The following is an 18,981-nucleotide window of genomic DNA, read 5'->3' as shown; positions in this document are numbered from 1 at the left end:
GTAGAAGCTGAGCTTTACTCACAAAATTACTGTAGATTAAATCAAACAATATACACGCAAGAATTTTATAAGTTACAACACAGAGGTTCCTTACAATGACTTATATTATACCTTTAAAGCTGTGTTGCTTTAAAAAGAATGAACAACCTTCTTGCTTATTATATTAACATTATAAAATATTGATATCCTCTGAAATGAACAAGACCTAGCTGCCTATCATAATGTTTACTTTGGATGGATCAATGTAATGAATCTTGACTATAAATCATTTTGAGCCTTTGATGTCAAATGCTTTATGCCGTATATTACTGAGATTCTTAAACTGGTCTAAGTGATTACTGCTTTAGATCACTAATGCATTCACTTTTAATGTACAGTTTTAAACATTTAATATACTCATACTTACATGCTTGATTCAGAATTTTATCACTTTATGTATTGGTTAAATTGGAGTTTTTAAAGCATTATGTAATGAAGTGCCAGATCCCACTCTATCATGTAAAACAGTTTAAAGTAACCTAACAAAATATTTCCAGACTAAAATATTTCCGTCCAAAATATCAGAGACATTAGACTGAACACAAACACTTAACTATTCCTAAATTCTTTCCTAAGGTATTTGGTAGACATTATATAATAGTTGAAAATGGTTTTTTGAGCCCAAAGAGAAGTATAGCTCAGCCAAACAGCTATGAGAAGAACTGGGATATTTTTAAAGGCAATTTTATTACCTTCTCTATAGTCAATATATTTGTTCCTGAAAGTTATTTTTATTCATTTTTCAAATCTTTGCTAGGTTTATGGCAAAAAAAATGATTTCCAGACTGGTTCTACAGTACAACTTTTTTTTTTTCGTAAGGACAGGAGAACTTTTTTTCTGCATACTAAATAAGAACTATCTCCATTTCATTGCAAACTACTAGAAGAGAAGTACTAACTTTTTATAACATGTTATTCTTTAAAGCTGCTAAGACCCTAGTTCAAAACTACCTAATTCTGAGATGGTCGTGTGATTCTTATTTTTAAACTCAAGCCCCCCTGCTTACTATGAGATTATCAAGGAATGTTCACTGGTACTAATTAATGATCCCTACGTTTATGAGGTGGGATCATCAATGAACAAGAGATATCAATAACCATTTGAAAGATGAAACGTGGGATCCCTGGGTGGCGCAGCGGTTTAGCGCCTGCCTTTGGCCCAGGGCGTGATCCTGGAGACCCGGGATCAAATCCCACGTCGGGCTCCCGGTGCATGGAGCCTGCTTCTCCCTCTGCCTATGTCTCTGCCTCTCTCTCTCTGTGACTATCATAAATAAATAAAAATAAAATATTAAAAAAAGTATTTAAAAAAAAAAGGGGGGATCCCTGGGTGGCGCAGCAGTTTAGCACCTGCCTTTGGCCCAGGGCGCGATCCTGGAGACCCGGGATCGAATCCCACGTCAGGCTCCCGGTGCATGGAGCCTGCTTCTCTCTCTGCCTCTCTCTCTCTCTCTCTCTCTCTCTCTCTCTCTCTCTCTCTCTCTCTGCGTGACTATCATAAATAAATAAAAATTAAAAAAAAATGAAAGATGAAACGTAAATAGCTAAAACTCCTATGTCTCCAGAGGGGGATACCAATGAGAAGTGAAATGGGGTATGTTATAAAACCCTAGAAAGACTAAGAGATTAAAGGTCACTGTTACCTCTGTAGAATGTAATGAAGAAAGTAGACTATAAACAAAAATACTGACTAATAAAAGTTGTTGGAAAAAAACAGTTGTTTGGTAACTTATATTTTCACTGAAAGTTCAATATTTAACATCACAGGCATTTTAGTGACACTGAAACAATCAGGAAGCTGATGGTACTAGGTAAGTAGTTCTTTGTGCACTGTTATGTTCAAACTTAAAATGTGACTACTCATAATTTTAAAATTATTGTAATATTAACTCAAATTCTTTTTTTAAAAATATTTATTTATTTATTTATGATAGTCACAGAGAGAGAGAGAGAGGCAGAGACACAGGCAGAGGGAGAAGCAGGCCCCATGCACCGGGAGCCCGACGTGGGATTCGATCCCGGGTCTCCAGGATCGCGCCCTGGGCCAAAGGCAGGCGCCAAACCGCTGCGCCACCCAGGGATCCCAACTCAAATTCTTCTTTTAAAGAACTGGGACACCTGGGTGGCGCAGCAGTTAAGTGTCTGTCTTCAGCTCAGGGTGTGATCCTGGAGTCCCGGGATCGAGTTCCGTATCAGACTCCTTGCATGGAGCCTGCTTCTCCAGTCTCTGCCTCTCTCTCTGCCTCTCACGAAAAGTAAATAAAATCTTTTTAAAAATAAAAAAATAAAGTTTAGAATCATTCTTACATCCCTAATCTTCATTGTATAAATGAGGATTTCTGGCTCCAGCCTCAGGCTCACATTGATTTTAACACTCAACCATTCAGCACTTTCTCAAAGGTATATTCAGTACACCTTTACTAGAGAAATTTAAGACTCATGGAATTAAATCAGAGAACCATATGAGACACTATACTGCAAAAACAATAATTCAATGAAAGTTTACACTATAAACAACAATCATAACCTTGCTCAAGTCAGCAGGCATATACTCAAGATACTCAGCTCCTTCTCACAAAGAGAGTAGAAGATTCTTCTCTAAGAAACACTGAACAACTCCAGAAAAAAACTAGAAACAGACATCTGGGAGGATCCTGTTGTGATGTAAGTTCTACAACTTCCAATCAGCTTTGATATATCTCTCCTAAATATGACCAGATAATTGAGGAAAGTTTCAAGTACAGAAGGAGATAAAATAAACAGAAGTCTAAAATAAATAGGCAATATATAGAGAAGAAAAATTTAAGAAACAAAACGAAAATTACAATTAATATCCTCCAAAATTTAAGAGAATATACTCATGATATGAAGAACTAAATATTTTTTAAGGGGGGGGTACAGAGATCAAGAAAAAAAAATGCTTGAAATTGAAAACGTAAAAGATAAAATTAGAAATTCAAAGGAAGCACTAAAAGATAAATTAAATAAAGAAACTCTCCCCCAAAGCACAATAGTTATATTAGGAGATAAAAATTACTTGGGATATGGAGAGCCTGGGTGGCTCAGTTGGTTGAGCATCCCACACCTGATTTCAGATTTCAGATCATGATCTCAAGGGTTGTGAGATAGAGCCCCATGTGGGGTGCCACACAGCACAGAGTCTGCTTGAGATTCTCTCTCTGCCTCAGTCCCTCCTCTTGCTCACACTCTCTCTTTAAAATGAATAATTAATTAATTAAATCTTAACCAAAAGAAAAAAAAGTACTTGGGATAATGGTAAGAGAAAGATCTGGATGGTGTTACTATCTGAGTTCCTGAGGGGAAAAACCAAACAGAGAAAATGAAAGCAAGGCACTCTTGAGGGCACATGCAAGAAGACCTCCCTAATCCAAAAAGGCAAGTTTCCTGATTAAAAGTGACAACTTAATGGCCACAAACTGGATTTAAAGTAAGTCAGTAAATAAATAAAGCAAGCCATATCAGTACACAATAATGTGAACTTTCACAATGTGAACTTTTCACATAAAGAAAAAAAAATGTTCCCAGGGAAGAAGAATAAGCCACACATACAATGTGTTCTCAGAAAATTTTAAACTCAATTATTTTTTTAACAAAGCCCCATGTTCCTTAATAAAGGTCTGACTTGAAATCAAAATGAAATCAAGTATTATTACTTTTAACAAAGAATCTCAAGGTAACAAAAGACTACTGAAGACAAGAGCTTGAGCTAATCTTTTCTATTTTATTACATTAGGAGAAAAGTTGAAAAATAGTTTAAAGACTTTCACTTGAAAACATCAGAAATACAAACAATCCAGGCTGAGGTGAACATCTCTGCCTTCCCACATTATACTTACACCTTATCATCATGAAAGTGACACAACTACTCTGCTTGCAGTAAGTACCCTTAATATGCCCTGATGGAACATAACTGTTAGAAGAGGCACGTCCCCATGGGTCTCTCACATTCCCATATGTCTTACAGGTATATGAATAGAATACAAGGTCCTGACTACTTTTACATAGGTCATTTCTCCGAGCTGTGTTTGTATCAAGCAGCCTTAAGAGATGAGGTAATGTCTCCTGTGGAACAAAGAGCAAGCTTGCTCTTACTATAAAAGCACTGAGTTCCTACTATGTGTGCTAAATCCAACTGGATGACCTCAAGCCACTCCCCCAGGACCTAGGAGTATGGGAGCCCTATGCAAAAATGATGTTCATGCTATTTGCTGTGCTACGGATATACTGTAGCTTTTAAGTGGAGGTGTAATTCCAAATGCAGTAGAAAAAAATAATCCTGAGGCTATGAATACCAGTTGTTATCGAAAACTGCCTTTACCTTGTTTTAGGAAAATAACTTGGGGGGCAGCCCTGGTGGCGCAGCCGTTTGGCGCCGCCTGCAGCCTGGGTTGTGATCCTGGAGACCCGGGATTGAGTCCCACATTGGGCTCCCTGCATGGAGCCTGCTTCTCCCTCTCCTTGTGTCTCTGCCTCTCTCCCTCTGTGTCTATGAATAAATAAATAAAATCTTTTAAAAAAAAAAAAGGAAAATAATTTGGTAGATTATGCACTGTGAAAAATTAAGTTTATCTACCTGAAAATATAATGCACACAGACACCGATTATTAACCTATGCTACAATTACTGACTTTATTCTATAACCTCACTAGTCCACACGTGGCTTGGAACATTTGTAAGGTAGGCAGCATCAAGTCTTTTTGTCTCTATTTCTCACTTCAAACTTTATTTATTTTTAAACACAAATGTGTTGGGTTTTTTTTTTAAGATTTATTTATTTATTCACGAGAGACGCAGAGAGAGAGAGAGAGAGGCACAGACACAGGCAGAGGGAGAAGCAGGCTCCATACAGGGAGCCCAACATGGGACCTGATCCCGGGACTCCAGGATCATGCCCTGGATTGAAGGTGGCGCTAAACCACTGAGCCACCCGGGCTGCCCAAATGTGTGTTTTTTTAACCAAGAGACTCCCAACTGTAATATATGAATTAAGGAAATAATAAGGTAATGCTTCAAAATTCTGAGAAAACTATTTTTAATCTTTAAGTTCATGGTCAGCCAAGCAACCAATAATGTATAAGGGCAGAAATGACAGTAACTTCAGAACTTTGACCTCCCAGTGTTCTCTCAGAAAGCTATCAGAAATTGTGCTCTACTAAAACCAGATAGCAACCCCATAGACACAAAAACCTGAGACCCAGGAAACTTAGACCAACACTGGAGCAAAATGATTTCCCAGAATAACAGCAAAGGAAAGTCTCCCTATAATGGTTGCATGTTAGCGCTAAAGAGCAAACAATTTGGGTTGGAGCTGAAAAGTGGAGAATTCCAGGAATGATTTCCTCCATTCCTCACCTCCAAAAATGGAATGGATAAATTAGGTGATTCTGTTTCCATACAGAAGAGTTTTACACTTCTAAAAGGGAAGAATTAGTTACAACATAGAGAAAATTTTAAACATGAAGTTAACTATTACTTCAGATAAAAATCAAAATTCCACAAGGAAAGAACAGATAATCATGGAACACTTCTGGGCTTAGCACTGAGAATTTACATACAACAACCTAAACTCTGCATGGTGATTTAACTAAAACTATAGTAGGCGCTGGAAGAATTATTAATGGTGAGGAGATTTAGGACATCTAGTTATCTCAAAATAGAAAGTCAAAATATAGTAACTGATAAGAATTAACAACATAGAAGTTGGCAATTTTATTAAAATTCAAAATTTATCTAACTTTTCTACTCCTATGAATTTTACAGATATGTATGAACATTAGCAAAATGATATGTGACTAAGATATCAATTACAGCACTGGTTGTTAATGATAAAAACATCAACATCAATCTAAACACTCATCTACAGGAAAACCATTAAATAAATTAAACCCATATAACTGATTATATAGCTATTTAAAAATGATGCAGCTCTTACTTGCATTGTTAATGAGAAATCTTAAAGATATATATATATGTATATATATGAAAAAGCAGAAGTGCTGTCATTTTTTTCTAGATAAATATAGCAACATAAGTATGCAACATAAGTATATGAAATAAAGAGTATATACTAAAAGAAACAGCTCAAGTGCTAAAAATAGTTACTTTGGCTACAGGACCGAGTGGGTAGGGTGGGATTGCCATTTCCCATTGAAGCCTTTAAGTACTATTTGAGTTTTTAAATTGTTTACACATTATTTTGATTAAAATAACATTAACTGAAAAACAGGTTTAGAAGGCTAAATAATTTGAATCAACCCTCCCATTAAAGAAAACTTAGAAAGTTCAATGAAATCTAAGAAACATTTCCTAAAAAGTAAAACCTAAGATTAACCAGCATTAACCAGGCCCAGATTCAGGAGAACGTTAAAATCTGGAGAAGTTAGAAAACTGCTTGGGCACCATCTGCCCTAGAGATAATTTGCAGACAAGGGAGAGTTGACCAAGAAGCAAGCTCAACAGACAAAAGCAAAACAAGGGTTGGGACCCAAAAAAGTTACACTGTAGCAGTAATTATCGACCATAAGTAAACCTGGCCCTAGCTTGGTCTTCAGCCACCTGAATGATCCACAAAATATAAAGCCTTGAAATTAAATTTAAGGTGGGTACAGCAAAAACAAATGGAAATTTCATTTTAGGCCTCCAATTATTCAACAAATAATTTTCAAGCACAATGTCTAGTACATATTTAAAGATAATCAGGCACACAAAGGAACAACATTAACAGATACAGGCTATCTTCTCAGATACAACTATAAAATAACTATATTCACTATGTTCATGTATACAAGACTGAAAATTTCAGCCACAGATGATTTAAGTAATACAGGTTTGAAAAAAACAAATGATAAAAATTCTAGAACTCAAAAATAAAATTAGGAACACAATGAATAGATTTAACAGCAGATTATACATAGAGAATAAATGAACTGGAATGTAAGTTAGAGGTTTCTCAGAATGAAGCACACCAAAGGATAGTAGTACATATAGGGCATAAAGTATACAACAAAAAGGTCAAACAGACGTTTAATTGGAGTTCCAGAAGGAGAGCAAAACAAGAGTGGGGTAGAAGCAATATTTTAAGAAATAATAACTGAGATTTTTTTCAGAAGTGATGAAAGCATCAATCCAAAGAATTGAGAATTCCTTGCAATCTTATTCAGAGTAAATAAAGAGAAATCCCCACCTGTTTACATTGTCATGAATCTACAGAAAATCAGAAAGAGAGAAAAATCTTAAAAGCAGAAGGAAGGGGAAAAAAAAAAAGCCTTCCAAGGCACAATATCTAGAATGATTTTTCAATAGTAACAGAAGCCAGAAAACAGACAAATCATATTTTCAATGAGTAAAACACAAAAATAAAATGAACAAAACTGCCAATTTAGATTTCTATACCATGTGAAATCTTTTCACAAATGAAGATGAAATAAAAACATTTTATGACAGAAAGAAAGAAAGAAAGAAAGAAAGAAAGAAAGAAAGAAAGAAAAAGAGGAAAGAAAGGAAAGGGAAAAAAAAGAAAAGAAAAGAAAAGAAAAGAAAAGAAAAGAAAAGAAAAGAAAAGAAAAGAAAAGAAAAAGAAAAGAAAAGAAAGAAAAAGAATTAAGACATCAGTAGACCCATATTGAAGGCAGAAGGAGGAAGGTTAGACATACAAGAATAAAAAAGGAACAAATAAAATGGAGATATGCTCTCTGGAAGAAATGATTCAGAGTTCAGTGCTTAGTAATTTATTTAGTATTCAAAGGGGCGAATTCTTTTACCTAGCATTAATATCCTAGTTGTCCCTGGATTCTGTATGCTGTACTTAACTGCACATCTGCAACTAGTTTATTTCAGATTCATGTCTTCATCTAAAGAATTTACGTCCAAACTGTCAGAGAATATTAAACTAGATTTACTAAGACATCTTATCACCCTGACTCTTGCTTATCTACCTCTTATTAATACTAAGCAAGCAGATTAGCAATAAGTAATAAAAATCATTTATACTTAGTATGCATTCATACTATGCATACTAAGTATGCAGTATGCATGAATATTTAAAACAGATTATTACCTATTATCTTTGTAATCCCTCTTTTCTAGCTTTTCCCTATAGAATTTACATTTAGGGATCCCTGGGTGGCGCGGCGGTTTGGCGCCTGCCTTTGGCCCAGGGCGCGATCCTGGAGACCCGGGATCGAGTCCCACGTCGGGCTCCCGGTGCATGGAGCCTGCTTCTCCCTCTGCCTGTGTCTCTGCCTCTGTGTGTGTGTGTGTGTGTGTAACTATCATGAATAAATAAAAAATCTTTAAAAAAAAAAAAAAAGAATTTACATTTAGAATGTGAGCTGCAAGTTACATTATTGAAACCCTGATTCCAACTTTTATTAGCTGCATGTCATTGGAAACATATTTCATCTATTTATGCTTCAAATTTCACATCAGGAGAACAGTAATTATTGTGTTCACATAGGGTTATTTTAAGAACTAAGATTAAAGGAAATATATATGGAAAAGCACTCAGCACATCACCTTGTACAAATGAGCATCAATATATGCTAAAAAATAATTTTCAGGAAAAAAGTACATAAAATCTACATTTTAAAAGCAATGAATTTTAGAAATTGCTAATTTTCATAATTATTTATAATGATTTTATAATAAATAATTACTTTAAAATGCAGAAAACACATACTTGACTAAATCTATTCTGTTATTGATGGCAGCCCAATGGAGGAGTGTAACATTTTCTTTGTCTGGTTGCCGTACATCATAACCCGCTTCCACCAATTCTCGGCAGCGTTCGTATATTCCGTATCTTAAAAAGAAAGAAAATATGAGATTGTTACTACTATTTGACAAAAAATTTAACCGCCAAAGTAACATGTCTACAAGAAAATAATGCTCCATTTTGATACCTGGAAATTAAAATGGACTTCTCAAGGTAAAATGTTACTTTAAAAATATCAACATTTCGCTCCTTTCACGAAGATGGCACCGAAGGCGAAGAAGGAAGCCCCTGCCCCTCCAAAAGCCGAAGCCAAAGCAAAGGCTTTGAAAGCTAAGAAAGCAGGGCTGAAAGGCATGCACAGTCACAAAACAAAGAAGATCCGCATGTCACCTACATTCTGACGACCCAAGACCCTGCGTCTCCGAAGGCAGCCCAAATATCTTCAAAAGAGCGCCGCCAGGAGAAACAAGCTTGATCACTATGCCATCAAGTTCCCTTTAACTACTGAGTCAGCCATGAAGAAAATAGAAGACAACACCACACTTGTGTTCATTGTGGATGTCAAGGCCAATAAGCACCAGATCAAACAGGCTGTGAAGAAGCTCTAGGACACTGATGTGGCCAAGGTCAACACCTTGATCAGGCCTGATGGAGAGAAGAAAGCATATGTTCGACTGGCTCCTGACTATGATGCTTTGGATGTTGCCAACAAAATTGGGATCATCTAAACTGAGTCCAGCTGGCTATGAATGTAAATATAAATTTTTTTACCATAAAAAAAAATATATCAACATTCCAGGGCGCCTGGGTAGTTTAGTCAGTTAAGCGTCTGCCTTTGGCTCTGGTCATGATCCTGGGGTACTGGGATCAAGCCCCTCTCTCTCTGCACCTTCCCCGGCTCATGCTATATCTCCCCCTTGCTCAATCTCAAATAAATACATAAAATCTTTTTTTTAAAAAAAATCAATATTCCAACAGCTCTTACTAATAATCCCATTAGTAAAACTTTTAGTTTTAAATGTCTCATCTACAAGTATGCAATATCTCATCAGTTGGAAGAGAAAAGGATACCAGAAATAAAATGTCTAATGATTGCTTGTTTTTACTAATATCACCATTTACTCCACAAAACATTTAAAGATTTTTATAAAAAATGCAATTATGTTAAAAAATATTAAATCACAAAAAAACTAACAAAGTGCTTATCAATGATTTATAAGAACAAAAAGAAGAAAGGATGCTTCCCAACCTCAGTATTCTTTGATTACAAATTTAGCTTTGATATTCCTGAGAACAAATAAAGAAGAATGTGTGGAGATGGGAAGCAGGACTGGTGGAAGAAGAGTCCTATGCATTTAAGCCAATGAGAGAGAGAGAAGAGAAAGTATACTGGGAGAGTTCTAGGAAAGATGATTTTATCTGATAAAGAAGAATGGTATTTGTGGCAAGCCTGATCCTTTCCTCCCTCCTTCAGCTTTCGATCACTGTGTGGCAATATAAAGTTCTTAAACTTTTTATTATGGAAAATTTCAAGCATAAGCAGAAAAGTAAAGAACAGTACAGGGACGCCTGGGTGGCTCAGCGGTTAAGTGTCTGCCTTAGGCTCAAGGCGTGATACTGGGGTCCCAGGATTGAGTCCCACATCAAGCTCCCTGCTTGGAGCCTGCTCTTCCCTCTGCCTATGTCTCTGCCTCTCTCTTTCTCTGTGTCTCTCATGAATAAATAAAGTCGAAGGAAAGGGAAAGGGAAAGGGAAAGGGAAAGGGAAAGGGAAAGGGAAAGGGAAAGGGAAAGGGAAAGGGAAAGGAAAAGGAAAAGGAAAAGGAAAAGGAAAAGGAAAAGGAAAAGGAAAAGGAAAGGAAAAGGAAAAGGAAAAGGAAAAGGAAAGGAAAGGAAAGGAAAGGAAAAAGAAAAGAGAACAATAAACCACCAAGAATCCATCATGGAGCCTCAAAAACCATCAATTTTATTCTAAACAAAATATTAGGTCCTTTGAAATATGAGACACAAAAGCAAATTTAAATGAGCTTTGAGTACATTTGTAATTTCCCAGAGTGGTCTCCAAGATGGAGAAGGCACACCACAGGGTGAGGCTGGGGGACATAATGGGACATTCAAAGCAAATATTAAAACATCTACCTATATTGATGGGGTAGTTAATAAATCAAGCTTCAGGGCAGCTGGGGTGGCCCAGCGGTTTAGCGCCACCTTCAGTCCAGGTATGATCCTGGAGACCCAAGATGGAGTCCCCACGTAGGGCTCCCTGCATGGAGCCTGCTTCTCCCTCAGCCTGTGTCTCTGCCTGTGTGTGTGAGTGTGTGTGTGAGTGTGTGTGTGTGTGTGTCATAAATAAATAAATGAGTAAAATCTTAAAAAAAAAAATAAGTAAATCAAGCTTCACTAATATTTAACACAGCCTTCACACTGCTGCCCTCACTGGCTCTGTACTACGTGTGTACACATGCACACACACATGAACACACACATGAACAAGGTAATCAACCTGGGAAGAGCAAGAATTCCACAATCCACAGATGACAGTGGTACCTTAAGTTCTTTGTTCTTTTTCAGAAATCTGCCTACATGTGCCTAGTTAAGCGAACTAGACACACATTAAAAAGCAGAATCTACCTCATACTTTAAATAAGTGATAAGTGACAACAAAAATCATTTTTTTAAATTAATGTATATATGTAGGTAATCTCTACACCGAACATGGGGCTTCAACTCACACCCCCAAGATTAAGAGTCACACACTTCTCTGACTAAGCAAGTCAGGTGCCCCGAAAATCTTTTTAACCATGCAAAGAAATAAACTGCATTTTCCCTTTAACAAAAAAGAAAAGTATTTCAAAGTTACTAGTTTTTCCGGGGGCAGGGGCTGGTAAATGAATGCACAGTATGCTATCAATCATATACTCCTTTTTTTAAAAGATTTTATTTATTGATTTGACAGAGAGAGAGCATGCGAGCACGAGTCGGGTAGAGGTAGAAGGAGACTCACCACTGAGTGTGGAGCCTGATGTGGGGGTTCAATCCCAGGATCCTGGGATCATGACCTGAGCCAAAGGCAGATGCTTAACTGACTGAGCCACCCAGGCGCCCCATCCATATATTCTTAAAATGGGTAAAGACAGTCTGTTCCCCTTCAAGGCAAAAGCAGTATTTTAAACACAGAAAGTAACTACTTCTACTTCAGAAAAAAACTTGCTGTGAAGAGAATATTTTTAAAAAATTGTATGTTTGGAAATGTTTGCATCATTATATATACAGATTCTGAAAGACCTAAATATATCACCTATAAAAACCTCATGTGGATGCACTAAAATATTTTGAAATAATTTTGTTAACAAGTGCAAACCCATTTATTTTAATTATGAAAATGCCAAAACTTGAATAGTTTGCAAGAACTGTCATTTAAAAATGGATATTTAGCAAGGGAAACAAAGGCAAAAATTACTGGGACTTCATCAAGATAAAAAGCTTTTGCACAGCAAAGGAAAAACAGTCAACAAAACCAAAAGACAACCTACAGAATGGGAGATGTTTGCAAATGACATAGATAAAAGGCTAGTATCCAAAATCTATAAAGAATTTATCAAACTCAACAATGGCAGGGACATCTGGAGGGCTCAGTGCTTGAGTGTCTAACTTGGGCCCAAGTTGTGATCCCATGATCCTGGGGTACTGGGATTGAGTCCCTCATCGGGCTCCCCACAGGGAGCCTGCTTCTCCCTCTGCCTTTGTCTCTGCCTGTGTCTCTGATGAATAAATAAACACACTATTAAGAAAAAAAAAAAAAAAGAAGTGAGCAGAAGACATGGACATTTCTTCAAAGAAGAAATACAAATGGCCAAAAGACACATGAGAAAATGCTTAACATCACTCGGCATAGGGAAATACAAATCAAAACCACAATGAGATACCCACCTCACACCAGTCAGAATGGCTAAAATGAACAAGTCAGGAAACAACACATCTTCACCACCCTCTTACACTGTGGGTAGGAATGCAAGCTGATGCAGCCACTCTGAACAACAGTGTTAAGGTTCCTCAAAAAGTTGAAAACAGAGCTACCCTATGAACCAGCAATTGCACTACTGGGTATTTACCTTCAAGATACAAATATATTGATCCAAAGGGACCCTTGCATCCCAATATTCATAGCAGCAATGCCCACAATAGCCAAACTATGGAAGGAGCCCAGATGTCCATGGACAGATGAATGGATAAAGATGTGGTACAAGGGAATACTACCTACCCATCAAAAAAAAAGGAATCTTGCCATTTGCAAAGATGTGGATGGAACTAGAAGATATTATGCTAAGCAAAATAAATCAATCACAGAAAGACAATTACAGGATTTCACTCACATGTGGAAATTAAGAAACAAAACAAAGGATCATAGGAGAAGAAAGGAAAAAATAAAATACAACAAAATCAGAGAGTGAGACAAACCCTAAGAGACTCTTAATCATAGGAAACAATGAGGGTCACTAGAGGGGAAGGGAGGAGGGGATGGGGTAACTGGATGATGAACATTAAGGAGGGCATGTGATATAATGAGCACTGGGTGTTACATAAGGCTGATGAATCATAACCAATAATAAATACATTGTGTTAATTAACTGAATGTAAATAAAATTTTTAAAAAATAAAAATTAAGAAAAACATGGATATTTACAAGGTAAAGTTCAGTAAAATATTTGCCTAGTGAGTAATACTGAAAAAGTAATTACTATGACTTAGTAAATACAGTATATGCTATAATTCTTCCTTAAGGGAATTACGTATCTTTCTGAGGTTATCTTTTTTCCAGAAAAAAAAAAAAAAAAAAAAGATCATTATAACAAAGTATCCAAGTAAAATAAATTTAGGATCAGATTTCTACATCATTATAATATGAAATGCTAAACCATCTAAAATAATAATGAGAAGCATATTTAATTACACTACTCTCACTATAAGATTTATGAAAGACATTAAAGACCTAAAGAAATATATACATCAATTTCCCCCAGATTGATCTACAAATTCAATGAAATTCTAATTAAAATCACAAATGAGTATCTTATGAACTTCTCAAGTAGAGCCTAAAATTCATTTGTGAGAGTAAAAGGCTAAAAATAGCTAAGACAACTGTGCAGACCAAGAAACGATTAAAACAATGTGGAAACAAATGAAAAAGAGTACAGAGAAATGGACCAGAGTGATGTCAGCATCAAAGTAGAATAAGACATCCATCGTTCTGTCTCCCTTCCAACAACAGTAATTTGGGATCTAGGCATGGACAAAAGTGCCTCTGTGGGAGTTGTCAGATCCAGTACCACACTTGAAGGGAGCTGAGAAGTCTCACCCACCCATGTGCTGGGTAACAGATATGCAGACAGATCCAACCACGGATCTTGCAGTGGCCCATAAACTGGCTCCAGTCCTTCTTGACAGGGGTCTGGAAACCCTGGATGATGCTATCTTAGACAACAACAGATGAGAGAGGAGAGAACCTCTGTGCAAGTCCAGGTTTCCAGAGGACAAGTTCCTATCACATTGTTGCAGGAAAAAAAAATACGAGTTTTGACACCCTGGAAAGGAGTACTGAATGGTGAGCTGCATGACTGGGGGGTGCAAAGGGGTGGAGAAGAGTAGCAAGACAGGACTCCGGAGGGCACCAAGGGGACATAGATACCATTCACTTCTTTTGGACTCCACCGAAATACATAAAAAACTTTTACAAATCAATCACAAAAAGACAAAAGAACCCAAAATAGGTAGAGGATTTAAAATGGCAGTTTGCACAGGAAAAAACTTAAATAGCTAATAAACACAGGAAATATATTCAATACCATTTGTAATCAGAGAAAGACAATCAAAACAAAAAAAAACATTTCACAACTCTTAAACTGACAGTTGTTGGGGCCCCTGGGTAGTTCAGTGGTTGAGCATCTGCATTTGTTCAGGGCGTGATCCTGGATCCCGGGTCAGGGGATGGAGTCCCACATCGGGCTGCCTGCACGGAGTCTGCTTCTCCCTCTGCCTGTCTCTCTCTGTGTCTCTCATGAATAAATAAATAAAATCTTGGGGGGAAAAAACCGAAAACAAACAAACAAAAAACCCTAACAATTGTTAGTGTGACAAAACTAGGATTTAGCAAGAAGTAATCAAAGAATTCATTTCATGCAGGTGCAAGTACAAACTGGCACAGTCACTTTGGAAATCAATTTGGCAATAGTTGGTAAAGATGAGGGAACATAATGTAGAAGCCAGAAATTCCACTTGAGTTGTCTACCCTAGAAGTACTTGTATACACAGGAAAAAGGACATTCATTGATGCAATGTTTGCAATTAAAAAAGTACTACAGAAACAATTTTAAGTGTCCCTCAGCAAGGAATGAGAATAATACAGAGCAGGGACGCCTGAGGTAGTTCAGTGGTTGAGCATCTGCCTTCGGCTCAGGGCATGATTCCGGGGTTTGGAGTCAAGTCCCGCATTGGGATCCCTGCAGGGTGCCTGCTTCTCCTCTGCCTATGTCCCTGCCTCTCTCTCCATGTGTCTCATGAATAAATAAATAAAATATTAAAAAAAAGAAGAAGAAGAATTCAAAGCAGTTGAACAATTAGGCCCTTATTTACCAACACTAATAACTCACAAAAGCTATGTTTTTTTTATTAAAAAATAATAAACAAGCTGTAAAGTATATGCAGAGTAGAACACAATTTATATAAATTTTAGGCATATATTACAATGGCATATTTTGTTTATAGATGTTTGTCGAAATAAATGTACAAGAATGAGAATGATTCACAGCAGTTTCAAGATAGGTTTCCTTGGGGAAAAGGAAGAGAGTAGTAGCACACTGAGCAACCTGTAGCAATTACAGCAAAATGTTAGTAGCATCTGCTTAATCTGACAGTTATGTTCTTCTCTATACCTTACCATAGAATTGAGATGTTTCACAATTTAAATAAGTGTTTTCAAAGATAGAAATTACAGACAGCATAGACATTTTTCAAGAACTAGAACAGTTACAAGAGTATGTGAAGGATAAAGTGGTTGTTTTTTTCTTAATATGATAGATACTGGAGTCTATTTGCTGATGGGAATGATGCACATGGGTGAAACAGATAAATCAAAAATGAGAGAAAGGTGGGATCCCTGGGTGGCGCAGCGGTTTAACGCCTGCCTTTGGCCCAGGGCGCGATCCTGGAGACCCCGGATTGAATCCCACATCGGGCTCCCGGTGCATGGAGCCTGCTTCTCCCTCTGCCTGTGTCTCTGCCTCTTTCTCTCTCTGTGTGTGTGACTATCATAAATAAATAAAAATTAAAAAAAAAAAGTTTTAAAAAAAAATGAGAGAAAGGAGATATCAAAAGGAGCAGTTTCAAAAGGAAAGATGAACGTAACAGCAGAATTTGCTAAAAACGGGTGGCACGATGTGCTCTGATTTTCGACTATATAACATTCAAGATGTGCTTTGATTTTCAACTATATAACATTCAGGAAAGTACAGTGACATCAGTGAACTAAGAAACTTCGAAAGTTTGTCTCTCCACCAAAGTAATGAAAAAACTGGCATTAAGTGTCAACTTCTTCAGAACTCTGGAAATTAAGAAAAGCTATCAGCAATCCAAGGAACAGTCAAAAAGAACAATGAGCTTCATTAAGAACAGAGAACTTTGTGGTACTTTAACATTTCAATCCTAGCCTCTCTACTCCCCAGCAGCCTTGAAAAAATGTTTGTATTCCTGGTACTAGCATCACCAGCTAGACCCCAAGACCTAACTAACCTCCTACTGCCCACTCACTAACCTCTGTCCCACATTTCTTCCTTAAGCTCTTCTTTCCAGCTATCTCTTAACTCCCGCAAATGGAAGCCAAAAAAGCACCCCTCAAGGGATAGCAATGGCCCTCACAAGACCTCCAGCTAGCCCAGGCCATCCACACCAGTTTGATTCCAAGCCCCAAAGTGCACCTGTACAGACGGACCATGGAGTAACCTCTATAATGACTGACAATTACCTTGACTCACTATAACACTAAAATCTCTGCCCAAGGAGGAGCACAGGTCTCATCTACATAACATACAATGTATGTACAGGCATGTTTCCTTTTTCTTAAGGCGAGTGTGCAAACCCATGCCCGCCTCTACATGTGATGGCAAGAATCCCTTTTTAAAATATTCATCTTAACCCTAAATAAAAGGAATCCATCCACCCTTGCTCAGGGAGTCACAGCTTTGCAAGTTATTCCCCATGACCTCCTCACTTGCTGCAAATAACATTTACTTTGTAAAACAACTCCACTGGGGTACCTGTGACCCACCAAGGAGTGAACTCACAATGGTTCGGTTACACCAGTACCTGGAGTGAGCAGAACAGGGAGAGGGTTCTCTCAAAGCCTCAGTCCAAAAGAGAAGTCATTATTTGACCTGCCTGGTGGTTCCCAACAAGACTCCACTCGAAAGGCTTATCTATGGAACCTCACCTAAACTCATGAAAATCTTCTCCCTGGGGGCCTATTTGTGAAATATTTTAATACCACAGCTCCTTGAGAGAATAGATGACAGTTGGGTCAAACAGGAGACAAATCAAAAAGCTGAAAAGTGGAAGCTGAAGAAAAGATATCCATGGGGCCTGAAAAGCTCCGACAGATCCCTGGGGATCTAGAAGGCCCTTCACCAGCATAGGGTGGTGTGCACGTGTTCAACAAAGACCTCGGAAGGCCCTAAGCTCTTAGTCTGACTGACCTTGAGGTTCTGGGCAAGCAAAAAGCAAAGCTCTAGTAAGCTGCGGGGCAGAGTGCTGAGTGTCCACACACACACACACACACACACACACACACACACACACACAGAGCTCCTCAACAAAGATCAGGCTTACTGGTTCTAGGCATTTAAGAAGTTTCTGTCCAATCATTTACTGACCAGTAACTAACTGAGCAGAGACCTCAGTGGCCATACATGACAAAGACACAGACTTTACAGAATTAGTTTAAAAATGGTACAAATAACAACAAACCCCAAGAGAATCTAATATAAGAACTATCACTTCAGGGGCTTCTGGGTGGCTCAGTTGGTTAAGCATCTGCTTTTGGCTCAGGTCATGCTCTCATGTCCTGGGATCGAGCCCCACCTTGGGAATCCCTGCTCAGTGGGGGGCCTGCTTCTTCCAATCCCTCCCCTTCAGTGCTCTCTCTCCCCCTCTAATAAATAAAATCTTAAAACAAACAAAAACTATTACCCCATAGAATCTGAATAGTCCAGTTTTCAACAAAAAAATTATAAGACATGCAAAGGAACAAAGTGTAACTCATTCAGGATGGGGGAACAATGAACAGAAACGGTCCCTGAGGAGGCCCAGACATTGGACTGACTAGACAAAGACTTTATATCAGCTATGTTAAATTTATACAAGGAGCATGTATGAGGACAATGTATCAAATAGAGAATTATCAATAAAGATAAATAAATACATGTGTCATATTTCACAAGAAATACTATGTCCAAGAAGATAACAACTACAACGTAAAACTTACTGTGTTGCTTTGACTATGTCCCATGTGCTGTAATCATCAATATGAGTTTTCCGTCCAAGAGGTTCACCATATCCATGGTTATAATGGCTTTGGGGTTTGATTTCCTGTTAAAGAGTAAATCACACAAAGGCAAAAGTTAAGAAGAAAGGTACAGAAAACATTTCAATATTTTACTAACACTTTTGCACTGTCTGAAAAATGTTCACTATTGAAATGATTAGTTTTATCTTATTCTAAAGATGCAGAGAAAAAGCATGTTTAATAGATCTACCCCTTGTGCATACTCTTAAAACAGAAAGCTGTGAACCTAGAAGTTAGTGACAAATTTGCAACTGAAACTCCCCTTTATCTCCATAGAACTCTTACTTCATCAAATCAATTCTCATTCTCTCAGACCATTTTTTTTTATTCCAGCATAACCGCTGCCTCTAACACTCTTTTTTAATTTAGAATTTGAGTACAGGTGACATGCAACAAACATTACACTAGTTTCAGGTATACAACACAGCCATTCAACAACACTCTAACACCTAACACTTTACTTTAAAACTTCATCACATGCCAAATAAACTCTAAAGTGGTAAAGAAACAAACCAATGGAAATTATTCTTCTATTATTTTTGGATACTATCTTTCCTTAAACTCCTTTACGCTGAGGGCTTGTTAAACATCTACCA

General features: G+C 37.5%; 1 protein-coding gene and 1 pseudogene across 2 annotated transcripts in view; one reads left to right on the top strand and one right to left on the bottom strand.

Moving 5' to 3' along the window:
* The window catches only part of ZDHHC17 (zinc finger DHHC-type palmitoyltransferase 17), a 111,702-nt gene that overhangs the window by 67,111 nt on the left and 25,610 nt on the right, over positions 1–18,981 (bottom strand). For both annotated transcript variants that reach the window (XM_055341649.1, XM_055341648.1), the window contains exons 2-3: positions 18,305–18,408; positions 8,738–8,860 (exon numbers count right to left, since the gene is read on the bottom strand). In XM_055341649.1, coding sequence (XP_055197624.1) covers positions 8,738–8,860; positions 18,305–18,408 — 227 coding nt within the window. The remainder of the gene's footprint in view (positions 1–8,737; positions 8,861–18,304; positions 18,409–18,981) is intronic.
* On the top strand, positions 9,034–9,507 carry LOC129520574 (60S ribosomal protein L23a-like; annotated as a pseudogene).

The sequence above is a fragment of the Nyctereutes procyonoides genome, unplaced genomic scaffold (genome assembly GCF_905146905.1).
Source record: "Nyctereutes procyonoides isolate TBG_1078 unplaced genomic scaffold, NYPRO_anot_genome, whole genome shotgun sequence".
In the NCBI taxonomy this organism is placed as follows: Eukaryota; Metazoa; Chordata; class Mammalia; order Carnivora; family Canidae; genus Nyctereutes; species Nyctereutes procyonoides.
Note: the sequence above shows the minus strand (reverse complement) of the source record. Positions and strands in the feature narration are given on the sequence as shown.